Consider the following 22,640-nt stretch of genomic DNA (forward strand, 5'->3'; position numbering starts at 1 on the left):
ATGCACAGTTTTTCCCTCTCTCTTTTCCATGGCCACTGGCTGAATGATGTCAGAATAAGCTGAAACTCACAAGCTGGCAGAGCCATAAGGTAGAAGCAACCTGGGTCCCTTAGTCACTGCTTGAGGGAGAGCTACCTGACATGCATCAGACTGTGATATGAATATGAAGTAAGTTTTTGTGGGGTTAATCCACTGAGATTTTGGGATTACTTGTTACAGCAGACAGTTTACCTAGATGAATGAATATTGGACCTGTAAGCCCAGATATCCCTCCTCATTAGGCCAGGGACCTGGAATTAAATGAGCTTGAATCTGCTCTAATTATTTTGGGGATGGAGGTGCCATGATGCCACAATGGAAGTTCTGTCACTAATTCATATCCACAGTAATTGTTGGGGGTCATGGCAGAGACCACTAATAGCCTTTCAAAAGCCACTATCCCCTTCCTTCTAACTCAACCCTCGTTTTGTTGGGGGTTGCAATGTACTGGTCTAATAAAACTACAGATACGACCAATAAGATATCTAGCAAATGCCACTGTATGAGTTTACAGAAAACTTTGTAAAACAAAACAAAATTAGCCGGCATGCCTCTTTTGCCTTCCCTCTTCTTCCTGACTTCAATATTCTTCCAATGCATAGAGTTTCAACAGCCACATTGTGTCCATGAGGATGAGAGCCACACACTAAGGATGGTGAAACACAAAGACACAAGGAACCTGGGTCTCCAGGGGGACCTTGGGCTATTATACCAAGCCTGGATGGCCAACCACTGGAATTTTTGTTATGTAGGAAATAAATAAGCCCCTACTTTGTTTCAGCCACTGTTTAGTGGGGTGGTCTGTTCCTTGCAGCAGCCAAATTCAACCCTAACAGATACCAAGGTGATTCTTCTAAAACAGTCCATAGCACAAATCTTCCTGATGGGTTGGTCTCTCTCCCTCTCCACTCCTCCCTCTTCTTCTACTCGCTCTAATCCTTCCCAGCCTAGAACTTACATAGTGCTCACTGGATTTCTAAGACCACTTGGTAACTCTTGAGGATAAAGAGCTCGCTGACCCTTTTCCTGGTCATTGAATTTAGCCTCAAATCCTGCTCTTTTGAGCAACACATAGCAGTTTTCATGCACTTTCTCTCCCTGATAATCTTACACTGCTGCTTCATCTCTGGACCAGACAGCTCTGCAATCTGGGCTCCATCAATGTAATTATGAGATTTAAAAGAAACCCAAGAAGTTATTAAGTTCATTTACCTGCCTCGAGGCAGGACTGTGTTTAGCTCCTCCAGACATACAGCTGTCTTCCTTCGGCCAAAAACGTCTCTCACAAAGTATGACTCACTGGTAGCTTTGAAGGAGTCCATTTAATCTATTCTCAGTTTCTCTGCCAGTAAAATGGGTATTATAAACTTCTCCAGGGATGACAAGGCCTTCTGCTTAAATATATGAAGTTTGAAATGGGATATGATTACTTTCTTTGTTGGGTGCTGCAACAGATTAAAATGGGCAAATATTCTGTAGTTCTGCTCATCAAAAGACGGAGTCGATCTCCCTACACAGGCTTGGTTTGACCAATGGATGTGGCAGCAGTTATGATGTATGAACTATAGCCCAAGCCTTGCAACCATGTAAAGAGGGACAGCCAGCAACAAGGCTGGGACATGTGAGTGAGGCCACCTTAGTCACCCCAGCTTCAGTGGAGCCACCAGATAATTGCAGCTAAGTGAATGCCCACAGCAAGACCAGCAGAACTACCTCACTCAGCCCAACCCAAACTTCGAACCCACAGAATCATGAGAGATAATAAATTACAATTGTTTTAAGTCACTAAACTTTGGGGGGGTGTATTATTTCCTAGGCTGCTGTAACAAATCACCACAAACCCAGTGCCCTAAAACAACAGAAACTTATTCTCTCTGTTCTGGAGGTCAGAAGTCCAAAAGCAAGGTGTCAGCAGGACCATGATCCCTCTGAAATCACTAGGGAAGAATCTTTCCTTGCCTCTTCTTCCTTCTGGTGGTTGTTGGCAGACTTTGGGGCGCCTGGGCTTGTGGTAGTATAGCATCAATATCTCCCTCTGTCTTCACATGGCCTCTTCTCTGCGTGTCCCTGTGCCTCTTTGTATATGGAGATCAGTGATTGGATTTAGGGCCCACCCTCATCCAATATGATCTCATTTTAATTTGATTACATCTGTAAAAACCCTATTTCAAAAATAAGAGGACATTCACGGGTACCAGTGCATAGGAATCTTTTGGAGGAACACAAATCAACCCACAATAGGTGGTTTGTTAAACTGCAAAATATGACCGATATTGGTACACTTTCCCATAATTTATTGTACTTCAAATTTAAGGAGACAAATGTACAGATAATAAAATAGAAAGAATTGTCATATTCCTAAAGATGACAATGCAAGAGGGAGTCAAAATCTCCTAGGAAGAAAATATCTAAATAGAATATTTTACTTATTGTCAGGAGTCTTAATGCTAGTGAAGAGCAAAATTTGTTACACATTAAACAGGATTGGGTATTCAGATTATCTTTATCTACATGTAAGACATATTTTATGGGAATAACAAACATGCTTTCTCTCTCACACTCTGTTCAGCATTGGGTCTTGTATCTGTCAGAACCTTCTGGTTACCGTTGTCCCACTTTTCTTCTGCCTCATCCAAACTTTTTAAAGGAGTGGTCTCCACCAGCTTCCTCCATTTCCTCTGCATTGCCTCCCTCTGTAACCCTGCGAGATCTGACTTCCTTCCCCACAACTCCACAAAAACTGCTGTTTCAGAGGTTCACGCTGACCACTGTCAAGGCAAATCCAATGGCTCTTTCTTTGTCCTCCTAATTTGGCATCTGACCCTTTAAACTGCCCTGTTAACTCCCTTTTCTAAATTGCCTCAGTCGGCCATATCTTGGCCAAATTCTTCTTCCTTTTTTTGTAGCTCTTCCTTCTTGTACCAATTGGCAGTGACTCTTCACCTACGCCCATTCCTTTTCTCTTTCATTATACTATCCCACTTAGAAAATGAGTCCATTCTTCATTCTCACCCCAACTCACTGATGCCTCGCTAACATCCTGACTTAACACTCAAGCCCTATGCCTATATCTCAAGCTGCCCCGTGAAAGAAAATACTGCATAATTTAAATTCATCCATACTAATTAGGGTAGGCTCAGTGATGCTGTGCTAACAAAGAACCCAAAAATCTTAGTGGCTTATAAAGACAAAGACTTTCAGAAAGTAACGATCGCTCTGCTCCAGGATGCAGGCTGACAGATAAGCCTCTGTCTGGAACATTGCTGGTTGTATAGAATAAAGAAATAATGATGTGACAAAGGCCAGGCTTGTTCTTAATGCTTCACCTTGAGCCCTGGCCGTGTGGCTCAGTTGGTTGGAGCATTGTTCCATATACCAAAAGGGTGCAGGTTCGATCCCCAATCAGGGCACATATGGGAGGCAACCAAGCAATGTTTCTTTCTCACAATGATGTTTTTTTCGCTCTCTCTCTCCCTTCTTCTTGCTCTAAAATCAATAAACATATGTTTTAAAAAGCTTCACCTTGAAGTGACCGTATCACCTTCAACAAGGTAAGAGTAAATAAAATCCGCTCACAGGAAGGGAGAGCAAATATATGTAAATGTGCAATCTACCATACTCTCTTAAACAAAAACTCTACAAGAGAAGCACAAAACCATCCTCCCAACACTAATTCTAATTTCTAATTTTCATTACTTTTCATAGGCACCACCTTGGTATTATCACTTTTATAAATATTAGCTTATTACAAAAGTGGTCTTTGAAGAAAATTTGGAAAATCTACATATATTGATATACTTTACATACAAGTAAACAAAAATCATCAATACTATAACCCCGGTATAACATTTATAACATGTTGGCATATGTCTTTCTGGTTGCCTGGCTGTTATATTGTATTATTTCTATAGAGAGATACACATATATTTATTTTCCAATTAAAACAGCATACCATACATACAGCTTGTGGCTGTTAAAAAACTTATCAAGATAATTTAAATATTTTCCTCCCTTATTTAAAAATATTGTCTATATGGTAATGACTGGCAAATTTAAATATCCAGCTCTGGACTCTCCCCTGAGTCTCAAATTCCTAAACAAAACCACATAATAGGTAATTCCATTTGACTTTCTAACATGCATCTTAGACTTAATTAAAGTCTTGATTTACCAGAAAACACTGCTCCTCCTTCAATCTTTTCACTGTTAAAAGCATCAATACCCACACCTCATTCCATCTTTGGTAACATCTTAAGTTCTTCTTTTTTTTTTTTTCATTGTCCCCCGTCCCACATCAAATCTGTCAGCCTCACCTCCAAAATCCATCCCAGAGCTCATTGCTTCTCTCCCTCTCTATTCAGCGCTCCTGTACTGACACCACCACCTTTCCCAGGATCCTGCGCTGCCTCCCAACTGCTCTCCTTGCTTCTACTCTTTGCTTCTCTCTATGGTAACCAGAGTGAGCTTTTAATCACAAAAGTCAATTACATCATGCTTCTGCTCCAAAACCTTCCCAATGCACTTAGAATAACATTTAAGCTTGTTTTATGGCTAATAAAGCCTTTCTGTGATTTGGTTTCTGCCTACTTTTCTCTTCATCTCTACCACTCTCTCTCTCTCATTCACTGTACTTCAGACACCACTCACTGACTCTTTTCTTCCAACACACCAGCTTTCTCCTGCGTCAGGCCCAGCATGCACTAATTCCACTGCTGGGTCTTGGCCCAGAGTTATGTTCTCAGGAATGCCTTCCTTGACTATTCTCTCTGAACTATTTACACCCGCCCCCTCCCCCCTTATGGCCCTTCTGCATTCTCTGCATAGCATTTACTGTATCTAATATTTCCTTATTTCTTTATTGTCTTTCCATTGGAAAATTACTGCTTTTAGAACAATAATTGTCCACCTTACTCACGCCACTATCGTCTGCACTTAGAACACTGCCAGGCACATAGTAGGCTACAATCAATATTCATGAAACGAGCCAGTGAATAAATACATAGTTGCTTTTCCAGTTCAGCTGATTCCCTTTGAGGTACCTGTAGACACAGTCCCCCTTTTTCCTATTCTCCTTATCCCAGCCTAATCCCAGACCTCATCACCTCGTGTCAGAATGACTGAAGCTCCTTCCTTACACCTCTTATGCAACCCCCTCCAATCCAGTCTGCACAGGGCCAGTTATTCTTCCCATTATATCAGTTTCTGTGACTCACCTCCTTGTCCTTCAGGGCCTGGCTGAAGTCTCACCTCCTCACCCTCCAGGGCTTCTCCAACTCCTATCCCCTGAGCTCTGTCAACATCCTGTCCTTAACCCTTACCCAGCCACATAAACACCACCTCCATGCTCTCTATCTTTTGCCTTTATGTTACCTGCTCACTCCCGCTGAATTCTGAGGGCATATACTGGTTTGTTTTTGTTTTTGTTTGATTGTTTGCCTCTCACAATGCCTAGAGAAAGTCATAGGCAATAAAAAAAATTATTGTTGAGTTGAATGAAATTATTGGACAGGGAACAAAATACTAGAGGTGAGTTGGCTACACTTTCTAAAGGGATACTATGAGAACAAGCAGAGATTTGGAACGAAAGAGTAAAATACTTGGAGGTGAAGCAAACCAGCCAGACTGTCAACAAGGAGATGGAAATCTTGTTCCCACAGAGAACAGATGGTCACCATTGAAACAACATTTATGTTAAATAGTAGGATAAAGTACAGGTTTAGTACTTTGAACCCTTGTTTTTCTACTAGCAGAAGGGAAAGGGGACTGTCATTTTAGTGTAAATTACTGCGTGATGACTAGTACCCTTTAGGCAACTCTAGCTTGCCCCCCTAATGAGCCCTGCACCCCAGGTGGGTAACCTTGATGGGAGCTCAACTTCTGAGTGCTCTCAGTCCACAGCAGAGAGCAAGTACCAAGAATTCTAACAGTTCCACCAACGAACATGTTTCCAGTGTGCTGAGTACTGCCCTGTGCAGTGGCAAGGCGGAGCAGAGGCTAGGGGAAAAGCATTTCTCCCAATGAGCATTCTTCCCAGTTTGTCTAACTTGAAGTGCAGTGAAATGGAAAGACTATATCTCCCTGAACAGAGGAAAATCAAGCCTGCCCATTCAGTCATACTAAAGCCAGAAAAACCACATAAAGACTTTTGAGCAAATACCACACCCTCTTTTGCTAATCCACATACTTTCCCTGATCAAATGTCCAGGCAATAAGACAAAATCTTTATTCTTTTATTATTTTAAATAAAATTAAAACTATACTATTTAAAAATAAACATATTGTCAACTCAAATACTTATCTCAGGTCAAATGAAAATCGTGGGTACATTCATCTGATTGAGAAAAGAATGTTTTTAAAATTTTTCCTGGCCATTGCAGGGAATGAATAATGTTACTATAATGTAAAGAGTGATTGAAAAACATTACCAGAATGTACACATCTAAGTAACTGTTGTTCTTTATAATTCCATGCAAGAACTGCCGTACAAGTTACTCTGATAGAACTGCCTTCCTAAAGTTACTTTTGGAAGTCCTCTTTGCAATTGTTTTCAGAGCTTCTTAACAAGGTATCTAAAACATAGCTCCACTTTTTATAGATAATCTCATCTTATCTTTAACTCAAACTGATATTACCTAATTTAACTGGCTTCCTTGAATACTAATAACTATGGTTCATTCCAGAAACCGTACATTACTTATAGATAGGTGCACACACAGGCACATGTGCACACACACAATAAAGTGCTACTTGGAGATAGTGCTGGCCTCTGAAGGTGAGAGAATAGGATGTCTTCAAACTTACCTGTGTTAAGAAACAGCCAAAATGGAGTCACTTTTGCTAAGCCAGAGTTACCAAACCAAAACTTAATGACTAACCTAACTGCAGTTTCAACCTCTTCCAGAAGTGGAATTTTAAACTAATCATTTTGAAATCTCCTGAATAATACTAGTGAGATATTCTACCTGATAAGACTCCTTGCCTTCCCCTAAGGAAAAATGTCCTTGCCTGAAAAGATACACTCCTGTAACTTCTGAGTCCCATTCTCTTTTTGCCTATAATAACCTTCCATTTTGTACAACCTCTCAGAGTGCCCTTCTGTTGCCAGAGAGCAAGTTGCCCAACTCATGAATCACTTAATAAAGCCAATTAGATCTTCATATTAGCTTGGATGTTTTTTTAGTTTAAACATATCTAAAGCAAAAGTGACAAAATGTTAACATTTGTTAATTCTGGTCAGTGGGTCCTCAGCTACTTGCCGCATCATTATCTAAAAATTCTATATTTTTGACACTTTCTAAGAAAATAAAAAAGCAAATTCTCCCTCAAAGGAAAAAGATTTCATACCATTGAACTTATTTTTAAAACCAATTGTACTCTAGTCTCTGAGAGCAATTCTCAAAGGATTTCCAAAAATGCTATTGTCCTTAGAATAAGTGGCAGAACCACTCTCCCCGTTGCCTCTCCCCCTCAACACACACACCAAGGTGAGCACTTTGAAGACACAATACTCAGTATGGAGGGGTAGGAGGTAAGGGAAGGCTCCCTCTTTTTTCAGTCTGTGATTTTGGGTTAGTCTCCTATTCCTTGCAGGCAAGGCCATGACTTGTCTTTGTATTTCCAGGGCCAAACACAGTACTTAGAACATAATAACCCTCATTAGCTGGAATGAATGAATGAATAAATGAATGAATTAACTATCAAACTAACCAGCCTAGGATTTACAAGCCTACTAATTCATCCATGTGCCAGAAAGTCAAGAGATGGGAGAAAGCAGAAGGGTCAGTTACTTTATAGTTCTGTGTTTCTTAACCTATTCCAGTTTAGCTTGAATATCATTAGGTAACCTGTTTGTTGTTTTTATGTCTGGCCTCTGAAAGGAAAGAACAATAAATTTTATCTTTTGTAAGATGGGAATAATAAACTTCATGAAGCCTTTTGTGGTTTCTTGGCAGAGTGATACTAATATATTGTCTTAACACCAAAACCAATCCCAGAGGAAGAGAAACCCAAAAAAAGTTTGAAATAAGTCCATTTCTCTATACTCTGACTCAAGAGAAAACACAAACAGTGAGTTATGTCATCTGGAAACTTATTTTGTAATAAACAGGGATTCTGATTTTCTATTTGCCATTTCATTTAAAAGGGCTAGAATTTATGCAAAGAAGACTAGACTAGATTATATTGTTAAAGTAAAAAGCAAGTGAAAGTGTGACAACTAGAGCCTAAAACAGAATTAAGAAAGAACTAAGTTACTAGAACAATCTATCATTATCAATTAATCCATCTATTCAGTGAACAGACAGAAAGTGAGACGGAGGTTACTGCAATCTTTAGTTGTACATAAAGTAAATAAAACAGGATAAATTCGTGACTATTTTAATCCCCAAAGAATGACAGGAAGAGTCAGATGTATTTAAGAAAAGGGGTCAAAAACTACAAATAAAGATTTAAAAGAGTGATAAAACCCAGCAGGGTGTGAATGTAAGGAAATTAAAACACTTAAGGCTACTGGTGGGAGTGTAAATATGAATAACTTCTCTGGGAGACAATTTTACCATGTGTCAAAAGCTTGAAAAATGTTTCTTTCCTTTGACCAAGCAATTCCACTCCTCAAAATTTTTAAGGAAATATTTGCATTAACACATAATGATGTATGTATAAGACTGTTTCATCAAGTGCTGAACATTATTGTGAAAAGTTGGAAACTATCTTTAGGCCCAATAATAGAGAATTCAATAAATCATTGCATATTACATCAAGGCAATTTACACAGTCTATGTAAATTACAATGTAAATCTATATTGAATGACATGGAAAGTTGTTCATATTTTTTAATTAAAACAACAAATCCTAGGGCAGTATATGCAATATGATCCCGTTTTTGTAAAAATGGAAGGATATACATCCAAATGTTAAGAGCTATAATTTATGGATAGCCAAAATATTTGCTGGCTGTACTTTTCTATTTCTATTAATAAACATGAATGAAAAGAATAAAGGACAGGAGAAGCTATGGTTCTGCTACTATCATTTCTGCTTTTCTAGCTGTGCATTTGGTCAGAATGCAGTGGGACACAATATAATGGTCTTATATCCTATGCTAACCCCCAATTTCTTAGATTTCACCGACCCCCTGCATACAGATGCCTTCAGACATACTTTCAGAGATTTGAACCTGTTTTTATTCTGTGTGCCCCCAAAGTGTCAATACAGAAAGCTGTACCACTAATGTTGCAAACTCCGGAAGCACCGGGACTACACTTAACCACGACGCTGTACAAACTTCCTTGTGCTTTCCTAGAACCTAGAGAACCTTAATGGCTGTTGATTGGTAATAAATTAGACTGAATATTTGTGGGAATAGAAATAGCATATTTTTGTTGCTTTAACCCTTTATTATTGAAACAAGACATGGATAAGCATCTAGTTATTCTATGCTGCAAAGAAATATGTGCTCTTGTTTCTTAACTTTCTCCAGCAAGAAGTCTGAGTGTTGCCATGTGCCTGCCTTCTCAAGGTCCCTGTTAAAGGGGATGGAAAAGTGCGGTGTTTTAAACATCATCCCATCCCATCACTGGCTCTGTATGGGGAGTTGAGATAGAGATATAGTCCCCTGAGCTGTACCTCTCTCCCTAGGTAACCACATGAAGTAATTGTATTTTCTTTTCATGCAGAAGTAAACATTAGCCTCACACATACATGTGAATGGTCAGAGCTCAAATTTTTACCCTAGTGGGTTTTTTCAGCTGCACAAGATGCCTGAAGTTCAAGTGGCCTCCCAGAAATCTGAAAGAAAATGACTCTGAATGTGAAAGACCAAAATTCTGAGTCTGAAGCCTCTACTATTGGTCTTTGGTCTAGAACATATTAGACAAATGCAGCAATTCCTGAAAGCACCAACACCCCACTCTGCCATCATAACTAAAGAACAGCACTGTTACTGCACTGCAGACATATGTGTATACACGTGAGTACATATACAATGCTACGCTTGCATCATCTTTGCAGACAAAATTAGCAAACACCTCTCAGGAAGATTTCTATTCCTTTAACTTGTCTGGTCCTTATGCTTAAAATTATTAGGCTTTTTTTGTTGTTTAAATGCAATCTGTCTTCTTAGCTCCTTGTTTTTATCTTTCATAAATCATTTGCTAATGGTGATTGTTATGCTTAATATTTTGTTCCTTTTCTACAATGATGAAATGCGGGTATATAAAGTTCTTGGCATATAGTAAATAGTTAATAAATGTCAGTTATTTTATTATTGTTTTAAAATAAAACTAACATAGCAGCATGGTATAGTGGTTAAGAGAGAGGATTCTGGAGCAAGGTTTCCTGTATTGGAATCCCAGCTCTGCCTATAATGAGCTATTTCTGATTTGGGGCAATTTTCATAACTTCTCTGTGCTCAGTTTCTCCACCAGTAAAGTGGAAATAGTATTGTTCCTACTTTACAAGGGATAAATGAATTATAATATGTTAAGACTTAGACCAGTACCTCCCACACAGTAACCATTATATAAGCATAAACCATTATTATTTATTTATTTCAATCCTGAATGTCCAGAGGATCATTAATGTTTTTTCTGCATTTTGCACTTTTGTTCTCTTTACCCAAGTTCCTTATTTTAATATTTGATCAAGTTCTACATCTATTCCATGTTTGAAAAGTACAAAGATTTTTAATGAATTTTCAGAATATTAGTAATATTTCTAATAATCTATATATAAAAAGCACTAAACCCCGGTAAGAAAAAAAAAGGTAGTTGATAAGACTTGGTGCTGGTACAAAAACTGTATTACGACATTTAATGCAGCAGTGCCTGAAATCTCAAATGCAAACATTATTATGAATAGCCTAATTCAGATCTAGTCTTTCTCTGGGCAGAGGAAGTCAGTGACAATTAAACTGAAATAAGGACAAGTATATAACACTTATAAGAAATTGTTTTGTTCTTCCAGCTCAGAAAAAGTCAGTGGTGGATCTGTTCTCTTATATGTGGGTTCTAGAGAAATGGTTAACCATAACAAGTCATGCAATTACACTTGGCGCTCAAAACAAGACAAAAAAAAAAAAAAAGGTTTTATATGATGATTTCCATGGAAATGTAGGCTTCAAAAGAGCATGAGAGAGCAAGGGCAATCATGGGGGAATGGCTCTGGTGGGCACTTCCAGGTTCCTCCTTCGCTTTGCCGTGCCCCTAGACCAGGCAATGCCATTTGCAAGAAGCCTCGGAATCTGAAAATCCCGGGGGACATTCTTTTCCCACTGTGAGGTAGTCTGCTCACTCTTTCTTGAGGTTGGTCTAAGGAGAACTTGGCTCTTGAAAATAAAATTTTAATAGATCAGATTTCAAATTTCCTTAATAGGAAACACATTAATTTTATCCCATAAACATTTTTATAGGATAGTTTGCATCATTGTCAGTAGAAAGGTAACAAACATGAACCCATGCTGAACAGTACTGATGGCCATATCTCAACACTGTTTTACTTTTGTAAGTTGATCTATCTTTAAAAAGTAGCTAGGCATCCAAGGAAAAATATTTTCTTTTCCAGTTTCAAAATTGCAAAACATCACATTGTTAGTTTGTTTAGATATTAAACACTGATCAGAATATAGAACAATTTGTCAACACTGCTACTGAAATGATTTTTAAAAAATCAATTCCCTTTCTTTTAAAGGAAATTCTTAAGATACATGGGTCAAAATAGCTCATGACCAATTAAGAGCAGTTTTTGGAGCAGTTTGTAATCCTAGCTCTGCCACTTCTGTTTGTATGGCCTTGAACACATCGCATGGCCTTATGCAACTACATCTCCACGATTCATTTTCTTAATCTCTATGAGGCTTCACGTGAGTCTCAGGATTTTTGTAAGGACTTAATGATATAATCCATTAGAATATAATACAGTGTCTGAGATATAGTAAGTGATCAATAAATAGTGAATTTTAAGATTATATGAATACTAGTTAGGTCCTTATTAATCGATTCCTTTAAATAATAATTTATGCCAACTTCCTTAGTATAGCTCTTCCACCCCATACACAAAATTAACCTCCAAACTAGGATTATCCAATCTTTATTCCTACCTGAGGATTAGGGAAACTTTTATATTTTATTTAACTTGAGGGGGAATGGCATCACACATTCATTTCCACTGGTTCTGTTTGCTATTCTCAGCAGAGATAGAAGGTATATGAGGAAGAACATACACAGCAAGGCAGCTCCAATCAGCCACTGGCATCACTATACAAAGCCCAAACCAGTCTCTGTATGGGAAGTTCTCCAACTTCAACTTTTCTACCTACCTTTCTTTCTTAGGATCTCAAAGAGGTGATAATAGAGATGATAATGACAATGATGAATTTGATAATAATGCCGATGAGGATAGTTAACATTTGTTCTGAGCCAGGCACTACAAGCACTCGGTACTTATTACTTCACTTAATATTCCCAACAGTAATAACAGATGGGTACTATGATTCTCTCCATTTGAAATATAAAGAAACCAAAGTTTAAAGAGGTGAAATAACATACCTATCATCACATAGTTTGTAACAGAGATCCCATGGGCAAGCAGATCTGATCCCAGTCAGGCCACACCAATCTCACTGCTGCTTTCAAGACTGCCTATGGGATTAGTTCAGGTCCTGCTGCTCTCCCCAGATTAATTCCATCCAACCCACAGTCTCTACCTGTCTGAGTCACACTTTCGGACTTTAGGTTTTACAAGAATGGAGGAGTAGCAGCTATGGCAAGTGGTACATTCCTCAGTAACTTCAGTTTGACCCCCAAATGAATCGCCCCTCCTGGTGTGCAACAGTCATAAAATCTAATGTAGGAAAAAAAAAAAATCCCCATAGGGAAATCTCTGATGTAATTTATGCCTCTTGACTAGTACCTTGTGGCCTACAACATTAATATAGAGTAAACATTAATAATTAAACTCATTTTAAAGATGAAGAGATAGTTAGGTAAGAGAAATGGTTTGCTCACAGCTATACAGCATGTAGAAATAAAATCGCCCTCTGGAAGTCCTTACCACCTCCTTGTTCTGGGAGTCTAATTCCTCCTTTCAAACCTCTTCACACACTAGCAGCCCAGAAATAAACCTCCTGTGAAGCCAGCTTTTCAAAGGCTCAGCTAAAAGACTAACAAGTCCTAAAGCAGTGAGGGCAGTAGAATAATAGGTTGACCCTTCAGAATGAGTTTCATATTATCTTTTAAGCAGAGTCTAGATTTCTCAGGGCAAGACAAAAAATGTCTGCAAACACTTGTCAGCAGTTTTCAGTGGTGGAAAAACTGCAGTAAAAGCACCTCTGGTGAGAACTTTTACAAGGAGTAGTAAATGTGCTTACAGTTAGTTGGTACAATTTTGACTATGAATTGGATGGTGAGTTGGATCCATATCCTTAGTTCTTTGCTGGAGCGCTATAAATGTAAAAATGTCAGCCACAGGCCATTCTTTTTGTTTATTTAAATGGAGATTTTTTTTAAATCACTTTTTCCACTCCATGGCTCCTTTGGACCAGGGAATAAAAATAGCCATGTTAGCAGGAGCCAAACTTTTTCTGAAAAAATAAAACGGAGGGGAAAGAGCCCTACTTGAGGACAACTGTGGTCTTGAAGCAGCTACCTCAGGGCAAAGCACTCATTTCGACCATTTCTTGAGTTGCCCCTTCTCAGAGGAGCCTCAAAGCAAGGCGCAGTCTATAAGAAACTCCGTGGCGTGCCCAGCACAGCTAACCCTGAGCCCATCGCACCCCTCCCTCCCCGACACCCCACAGCCTGGCTGGCCACCTGTCAGAAGCCCGAGGGCGGTGCGGGTGAGGAGGAGTTAGGGAAGCGGCCCCAGAGTTGCTCTGAGAAGGGACAGTGGTGGCTGCGGACACGCAGGAGAGCTGGGGTTCTCAGGGCGGAGCCGGGGCGCTCAGGTGTCCCACCGCGGCAGCTAAGGGCACGGGCGCTCCACGCGTCTCAGGCGCGCCCCGCCGCGGACTCTCAGCGACTCCGCCCGCGGTCCCCCGCCCCCCACCAGCTGCCCCGGAGCTGCGCCCGCTGGCTGAGAGCAGCAGCCGTGAGTCCACCTCGACCTGGGGCGCATCTTACCTGTTGATCTTAAGCACGAACGCGCGGCGCTCAGAGCTGGGGAGCGTGGCCATGGCGGTGGGCCCTCGGCCGGTCAGCCTTTAGGGTCCAGGGGCGCAGACGGTAGGGACCCGGGGCGCCGCGGAGCCGGTGCAGTGCATGCCGAGCGAGACACAAGCCTCATCTGTCAGTGATGGCTGAAAACTTCCGCATTTCCACCTTCAGCGCTGAAATGACCCTGGGGGAGGGCCCAAGCTCCAAGTGGCGGCGGCGAGCTCAGCCACCGGCGCCAGCTAGACATGCAGCGGGCGAGGAGGGTGTGGACACACGCGGGACTGCCCTCCGGATGCTGCGACCGTCGGGCGCCCTGACCTCAGGCCGAGAGGAGCGCGGGCGGATGACCGGGCGACCACTGAGCGAGGCCGGAAACTCCATGTGCCCGAAACCGCGAAGCTGGCGGGGCGTGTGGGCAAGAGGGGAACCCGCCCGCCTCACGGAGCTGGCAAATCGGAAAACCAACCCCGGAATTTGTTATGCTAGGCATTATGATTATTTTTATGATTATTTTTAAAATCCTCACCCGATATTGAGAGAGAGAGAGAGAAAGAGAGAGAGAGAGAGAGAGAGAGAGAGAGAGAGAGAGAGAGAGAGAGAGAGAGTGAGAGAGAGAGAGAATGAGAGCGAGAGAGAGAGAGAGAGAGCGAGAGAGAGAGAGAGAGAGAGAGAATGAGAGAGAGAATGAGAGAGAGAGAGAGAGCGAGAGAGAGAGAGAGAGAGAGAGAGAGAGAGAGAGAGAGAGAGAGAAAGAGAGAGAGAGAGAGAGAAACATGAGAAACATCCATAGGCTGCCTCCCATAGTGCCCTGACCAGGGATCTGGCCGCAGTGTATGTGTCCAGACCAGGGATCAAACCGAAATCCTTACCCGCAACCCTTTGGTGTAGGGGGGCCCACGCTCCGACCAAGACACCCAGCCAGCCAGGGCAACGCTAGGCCTTATTAGGGGTCACCCCATGCCTGGGAAAAAACAGATTAAAAACAAACAAACAAACAAAAAAACAACAAAACACAAATCAGTGGACACTTAAGAATACAAATCACCTTTTGCAAACATTATGTCCATCATGCTTCCCCGGGCACCTTAAATAATGATGACCCATTCAAGGAATAAACCCACAGCCTGAGGTGAAATGCTTTTCTCCAGGGAAACACTGCATGCAGCTTTCCTGTAATTCAAGAATATTCTGCAGCCCTGTTTCTTTTCTTTTTTTCAGTTTCAGACTGAGAATTCTACAAAGAAGCTGAGCCCTAAACTCAAGAAAAACCAGAAAGTCCCATTGCTCACTGGAGTGGAAAAGTCCGTGTTTCTTTCAAGTTACTGGTTTGCACTAAGGTTTCCCATACTAGAGCACTCACTAAATAATGCCTCTGTCAATTTACCCTTGAATAAAACACTAATGCAAGATATTTTTGGTTGAAAGCTGCACTACTGTTCAATGTGTTAGCCACCAGCCGCATGTGGCTATTGACCTTTCAAAGTGATGGTTAGTCTGAATTGAGGTTTGTTGAATGTGTAAAATATACACCGAATTTTGAAAACAGTGCTGAAAAATCGATAGAAAATAACTTGTTAATGATTTTTATGTTGGTTACACATTAAAACAATACTTTTCACATAGTAGGTAAATAAAATATATTAAAATTAATTTCATCTCTTTATTTTCCCTCTTAAAAACATGGCTTGCATTTTAAAAATTTAAATTACATATGTAGCTCACATGTGAGGGTCACATTATATTACTATTGGACAGTGCTTATTTGCAATTTACAACCTAATACTAAAATGCCTGAAGTTTGGTCTGTTCCCACCACTGTTCTTTCTCTGGTTTTGGCTGCCTCAGGCAGTTTACAACACTACAAAGCTGGTTAGGTAACTTTTGCTCAATGCCTTTAAGCATTTAAGACAAAGTTTAGTCTAACATTACATGGACATGAAAAAGAGATCTGAAGAAAAGAAAACTTTTTGAGATGTGGAGTTTCTGACTTTCTAAATTCTCCTAAGTATTTTTACTGCACTGAGATGTAAAAGTGTAGGGGAGGAAAAGTAATTGTCCTTCTCTCGTTTAAACTATTCTGGCTGGACTTATAATCAAATTAACATGAGACAGATTAACAGGAGAAAAATAAGAAAATTTATTACATATATACATATGGGGTTTCCAGAAGAATATGGGTCTGGAGGACAGATGGGGCAGTTGAGGCTTATATGCCATAATCCATCTTGAGCCAAAGAGAAGGGGGCTGTGGTTTGGAACTTCAAAGGGCAGAAAGGTAATATACATGAAGGTGGAAAAGCAAATGTTTGATAAATAAATGTTTGCTGGGTCATCTTTAACACTGGAACACAGAGAGGATTTTGGTCAAGGACTGGTTAGATTCCTCCCCGTCTGTCACAGTAGTTTAAATTAAAATGTAGTTCTCTATGATGATATCTCCCTTTTGGGAGCAGGTTCTCCATCTAAATTCTTTTAAGCAATTGAGGGGAGGTCAAAGGTTTTTCCTCAGTCTTTTCTGTCTTAAAAATAATCAGTTTAAAATAATCAATATCCCAAAAGGCATGTTTTGGGGTTGCAAACTTTGCTCTCCCTCATAAGCAAACATGTAGATAGAAAAAAAAAAACTAAGAGAACAATTCTATGAGTAATTCTTTAAACTGGGAACAAATAGATGATTCATAGTGAAATTTTTAAACCAGAGTCATTATTTCATGTTATAGTAAGTTGGCCTTTTAGATGGGCTTCTCTAAATTTCTGAATATTTGAGATAGACATTTTTATACAGAGTAAACATATACAGATTACCATACAAACAAAAAATTTAATGAGAGCATCTCAAATTTTGAGAATTTTCAGTAAAGGGAATCCATCTCTCTATCTATGTGTGTGGGTGGGGCTGGAAATCATAAAATCTCCCATCTCATGTCAGTTCATGCTGCATTCTACTTAGTATTTGGTACCTAACTATGAAGTTTAGGCCAGGATTACTATCCTCCATGCTGTCCATTCTCTGATGGTTAGAAATGACTCCCAATTTTCTAAATAGCCTTTGACAATTTACCTTGGATGTGTTATCCACTAATCTAGTCAGATGCCTACTTTAAAAATGTATCTGTTCTTGGATACATTCCATTCACAGATCATTGGCAACTTTCAAAAATAACAAAGTGCCTTGTTTTTGAGTTCTCACAAACTCTCAGTTCCCTATCATTTGGCTTCTCTTCTCATTGCCTCTCTGTCCAAAGCGTATTTTGAAGACCTCTTTCTTTCCACACCTTCTGACCTCTCTTGGCCTCTTTCTCTGAATCTTTGTGTCATTTGATTTTGTTTTTCACCTTTGTAAAACTCCTCCCTTGACTTCTATGACAGATATTGTATCAATCATCCCAAATTTTCCTCTAGTTTTCCCCACCTCTTTTCTTACCTCCCCAAAAAGCCAACCTCTTTTTTTTCCCATTGCATCTTATCTATTTTATTTAACATACGATTAAATAATACTTACCTTGTACCAAGACCTGTTCCAAACTCTTTACAAACATAAATAAATAAACAAACAAATAAATAAATAAATAACAGCCATTAAGTAATTAACATCATTCCTACTTTGCAAATGGGAAAACTGAAGCTCAGATAGGTTAAGTGACTTGTCCAACATCACAGACTGGTAAGGGACAGAGTGGTTTCCAACCCTGAAGATTTTCCTATCTCACATTTACTTCCAGTTGAATATATCCAAATTTCACAAATATAAAACTATAACCCTCCATCTCCTCTACCCAACTGTAAGCTTGCTATCCCTCCATACTCATCCATTTCTGTTGGTGGGACCATTTCTCTGTTTACCAGGTTTAAAACTTTGGAGTTTGCTGGGGGCGGTGGGGGGCAGGGAGGGTGTGCGGGAAGCCGGTAATCTTGGTTCTGACTTCAGCTTTTAACCGTGTGATCCTGAACAAGTCATACTCTGTTTAGATAACAGGATACTTGGCCTTAGAATAACACAATCCACTCGCCTCTCTGAACTTTATGTGTCAGCTCTAACGTCTTCTTCTTCTTTACCCTTCAGATCTAATCATCTACCAAGGCCTATCATTTAATTTTTATAAACCTCATTCCTTTATAAATATTATTTTCACTGCTTTCATTCCAGCCAGCCCATTATAAATTATTATATGGGTAACAGTATTAAATTTATTAAGATACTTATTTTACCATGTTTCTTCTCTGCTCAATTAACTTTGTTGACTTCCCATAGTCTCTATGACCAAGTGTGACCTTCTCCAACTGGCTTAGAGTGGCTTCTCTACTTTATATAATTAGCTCTGTCTCATACCTCCCCAGTGAAGTGGGGAAGATCTCCCACTTGCCCCTAGAGAAGGCAGTGTTTTTCTTTACCTGGGGCCTCCTCTGATTCTGTCACTCTTCCTGCCATCCTCAACTGACATCCTTCAAGGGATAGCACTCCTCATCCTTCAAAGTTTAAGTCAAGTTTGTTAAATTCTATCTCTATTGAAAAGAGTATCTCCTTTCAGTCTGACAGCACCATTTAATGACTGTAGTTTAAATGTGTAGGCGGTCACAATAAACACAGCCTGACGGAATGCAAGGTCCATAGGACTATAGAGAAAAGCGTGACCATTTGCACATCTTCCTTATTCCCCAAATCATTCAAAACCTGCATAAGGTTTTGTTCTGCAGGGACAGCAGAAACAGATGACACCTTCCATGACAATCAATTTAATATTACAATGCCCTCTTCCTAAGTTTAGACACTTCCTAACTTCTTTTTCAACTTTGTTTTTTTCCAAAGCAATTATCACTATCTGACACACTATATATTTTATTTATTTATTTGTTATTGCTCATGCTTTTAGAATGTAAGTTCCATGAGTGTGGAGATTTTTTTGTTTTAGTTATTCATTATTTTTGTCTATTGCCTTGAAAAGTGCCCATCATATAGTAAGTGTTCGATAGGTACTTGTTGAATAAGTGAATGAATAAGTGAATGAGCCAGTATTGAATACAACAGGAATTCAATAAATTATTATTAAAGTGAACTTGAATGAGTGGCCAAGTTTCATGTGTCTTTCAGAAGGAAGTAAGAATCTATTCTACCCCCTTGAGTATTTCAGTTGTGCTGTTCTATGAATATGTTTCAGCTTTGTTTTGTATTTATCTCTCAGATTGAGAAATGAAACCAGTGCTAGCAAACAGATATCTTTATTGTTGTCTTATCACTGAAGACAGATACAGAAAATTTTGTGTGCTGGTATTTAAAGCCAGCAATAGCTCAGACATTAGAATTCAGAGTTCCTATTTTCTCCACTTTATTTTTTACATTATCATAAGAAATATGCAACTATGAAAAGAATAAAGATTAAGAAACTTTCCCTTAAAATTATCATGGTGACACATCATACATTTTATATGTATACTTTATGATACATATTAGTATTTTAAATTTAGGATTTAGATCATATTCTAGTATACAATGTCATTTCATATTCAGTAAGAATATTTATACCATAGAATTTTATAGCTAGAAGATCTTGAATAAAGTCATAAATAAGTTAATTCTCTCATTATTGTTTATGTACCTTCTACTTATTCCCCAAGCATTTACTAAGTGGCTTTCTTATGTCAGGCTTCTGTACTAAATGATACTAGTGGCAAACAATTAACAATACTTTTTCCCTGACTTCCGAGAGAACGCATGGTTTAGGAATGAGACATATGTTCTGAGGGATGGAAGAGGCTCGAGTTCCGGGTGGCCATGCAGGAGCGTTTTACCACACAAGCTTCTGTGAGCAGGAGGAAGCACAAAGAGGAAATGATTTATTCTTGTGGAGAGGGGGGTGCTGGCAGAAAGATTGACACTGAGGAAGAATGACTTTGCCGACACAATGACATGGGAACTAAGTCTTCAACAAGTAAGCATCGGAGTGTGTTCAGGATGTCCAGGCAGAAGGAGCACTCTATGCAAAGGCAGGGAGCCTGGGGACACTACTACCTATCCCGGGAATTAAAAGGGCAATGGGAGCTCAGGGGCACAGAGTGAAGTGGCAAGAAATGAATCTTTGATGGTGGGCAGGGCCTGAGTGTGAGGGTCCTATCAAGGAATTCAGACTTCATTCCACAGGCTATAAAAACCACCAAACGGTGATAGCTGTTTCTGTATCTAGGTTATTGTCTCATAGAGAGAGGGAGGATTTATGGAGGAGAGAGTCAGGTGCTTGTCCTCTAGTCCGGTTACCTCTGTCCTCACTGAAATGCCCCACGTGGATGTGGTCATTGCCTTAATCCTGACTCCCAGCTCTCTCCCTGACTTGCCTGAGGCCTCTCTATTTATGCACTTCCTCATCAGTCTACTTTCTTCTCCATAAAGAAAGAGTCAGTTCCCCTTGCCTTGGTTTGTTCCTATGTCTGGGCAATTTCCCAGGCATCTGTTCAATGTTGTACTTTCTCCTCCCCCCAGGTTCTGCTGTCCCTGCAGAGGGAAAAATTAGGCTCTGATCTATGCTTGGGGGGATTTGGTGGTGGGCTTCTACTCAGGCTATGGTTAACAGTCATCACATATAAAGCATGATAAATAGTGGTACCTCTTTCCGGGATTGTTATAAAGGTTATATAATATAAAGTGTTTATAGTGACATATAATTATTCCTATTATCATTATCTGAAATACCTATTGCAGAAAGCTACTAAAAGTCCAAATAAAATTGCTTTATCTCTTAGTTCATTAGCCAAGTAAACCAGAGGAAGACAGTCCAGGACTAGGTCAAGGCATCTTGGTTCTCTCCCTCCTTTCACTCTGTCATCCATAGTACATAGGCCCTTGGTTGTCACTCTTATGACTGCATGGCTGCAAGACGGTCCCCAGGGCCCCAGGCAGGCACAGCACACACCAACGTCCTAAGAAGGAAGAAAGAAGCAGGCCAAGGCTTTCTCCATGCGAGGCTCTGCCTTTCCCAGCAGTCCTCCAGGAAACATGCATTTAGAATTCACTTGCCAGAAATGAGTCTGATGCTTCTCCTCAGCTGCAAGGGAGGCTGGAAAAGAGAATCTGGAGACAGGAGTGGTAATCATGGTTGGCTTAGCACTACTGATTCATTCTCTTGAGCTGCCAAAACAGAAGAGGGGCAACGGGGAGAATTGTGAACAGAGGCAGCTACTTTTATTGAGAAGATTATATAAGATAATGCACATAAAGGACAGAGCATACTGTTGGCTATTGAGTATGATCTTAGAACATGTGGGCTGAGATTTTATTATTACTCAACATTGTGTTGCTTTAAAGTTATATAAGTTGGGGTTTTTTTTAACATGTTGACTATTATTCCCTCATAATGGATTCCCAGAAATGGAATTTATTAGGTCAAAAGTTATAAACTGCTGCCAAAAAAATTTCCTGATTCTAATTATGAGCAAATAACAGACAAATTTAAATAGAGGAACATTCTACTAAACAACTGCCAGTCTTTAAAAACTGTCAATGTCATGAAAGAAAAAGAAAGGCTGAAGAATTGGTACAGATTAAAAGAGACTAAAAGAAGATAGGACAAATAAAGACAATGGAGGATGCTGGAGTGGATTTTGGATCAGGTAAAAAAATATAAAGATTATTACTGAGTCAACTTGCAAAAATCTGCATCTTGACTGTGTATTTAATAACAGTATTGTATCAAAGTTACACTTCCTAAATTTGATACTTACACCATGGTTGTGTAAGTGAATATCCTTATTTTTAAGAAACACACACCGGAAGTATTTTGGTAAAAGAATAATGGTATAATGTCTGCAACTTACTCTCAGATAGTCATCAATAATGACAATAATGATAATAATATTAATAACATCAAAATAAAATTGTCAATAACAATAATAATAACTTAATAAAAGAATTGGTCAATCTAGATGAACAGTATGCAGAAGTTCCTGCTCTGTCATTAAAAAAAAAAATTCAAAATAGAAGTTAAAGATAAAAGAATTAAAACTACAAACATAATTTTGCCTTTTGTTAGTTCATGCAAATTTATAAACCATGTAGAAGAGGCTTTTTTCATTGCATCCTCTTTAACACTGAACATTTTTCATTTTTCCCAATTTACTAGGCTAAAATTAAAAAATTTAAGTTTATTAGTTAGATGAGTTGAATTTTTTTCATGATAATTCACTATATGAGGATAGTTGTATATTTCTTTGGTGTCTATTTGTATCTTGTCCCGCTTGTTTATTAAAGCTTTAAGAGTTTTTCTTATTAATGTGAATTCAGTCTTCAAGTAATTTGTTGTCAGTGTGGGGTATCTCTCATTATTTTTTAAAATTTAATCTTTATTGTATTTTTTTTTCCATTACCATTTAGTCCCCTTAGGGGTATCTCTCTTTAAATAACTCATCTCCCTAAATACCTTGAGCCATTTGGAGAAGGACAGGAACTAGACAAGTTTATAGAGTCTT

General features: G+C 39.4%; 1 protein-coding gene across 1 annotated transcript in view; it reads right to left on the reverse strand.

The window, feature by feature from the left end:
- Nucleotides 1–14,354, reverse strand: part of DOCK8 (dedicator of cytokinesis 8) — a 206,887-nt gene extending 192,533 nt beyond the window's left edge. Inside the window, exon 1 of the mRNA XM_090274147.1 lies at nt 14,154–14,354. Within this exon, the coding sequence (XP_090130273.1) occupies nt 14,154–14,206 (53 nt within the window). The 5' untranslated portion in view covers nt 14,207–14,354. The remainder of the gene's footprint in view (nt 1–14,153) is intronic.
- Nucleotides 14,355–22,640: the final 8,286 nt, after the last annotated feature.

Source organism: Furipterus horrens, unplaced genomic scaffold, assembly GCF_987537825.1.
Source record: "Furipterus horrens unplaced genomic scaffold, mFurHor1.1.pri manual_scaffold_4, whole genome shotgun sequence".
In the NCBI taxonomy this organism is placed as follows: domain Eukaryota; kingdom Metazoa; phylum Chordata; class Mammalia; order Chiroptera; family Furipteridae; genus Furipterus; species Furipterus horrens.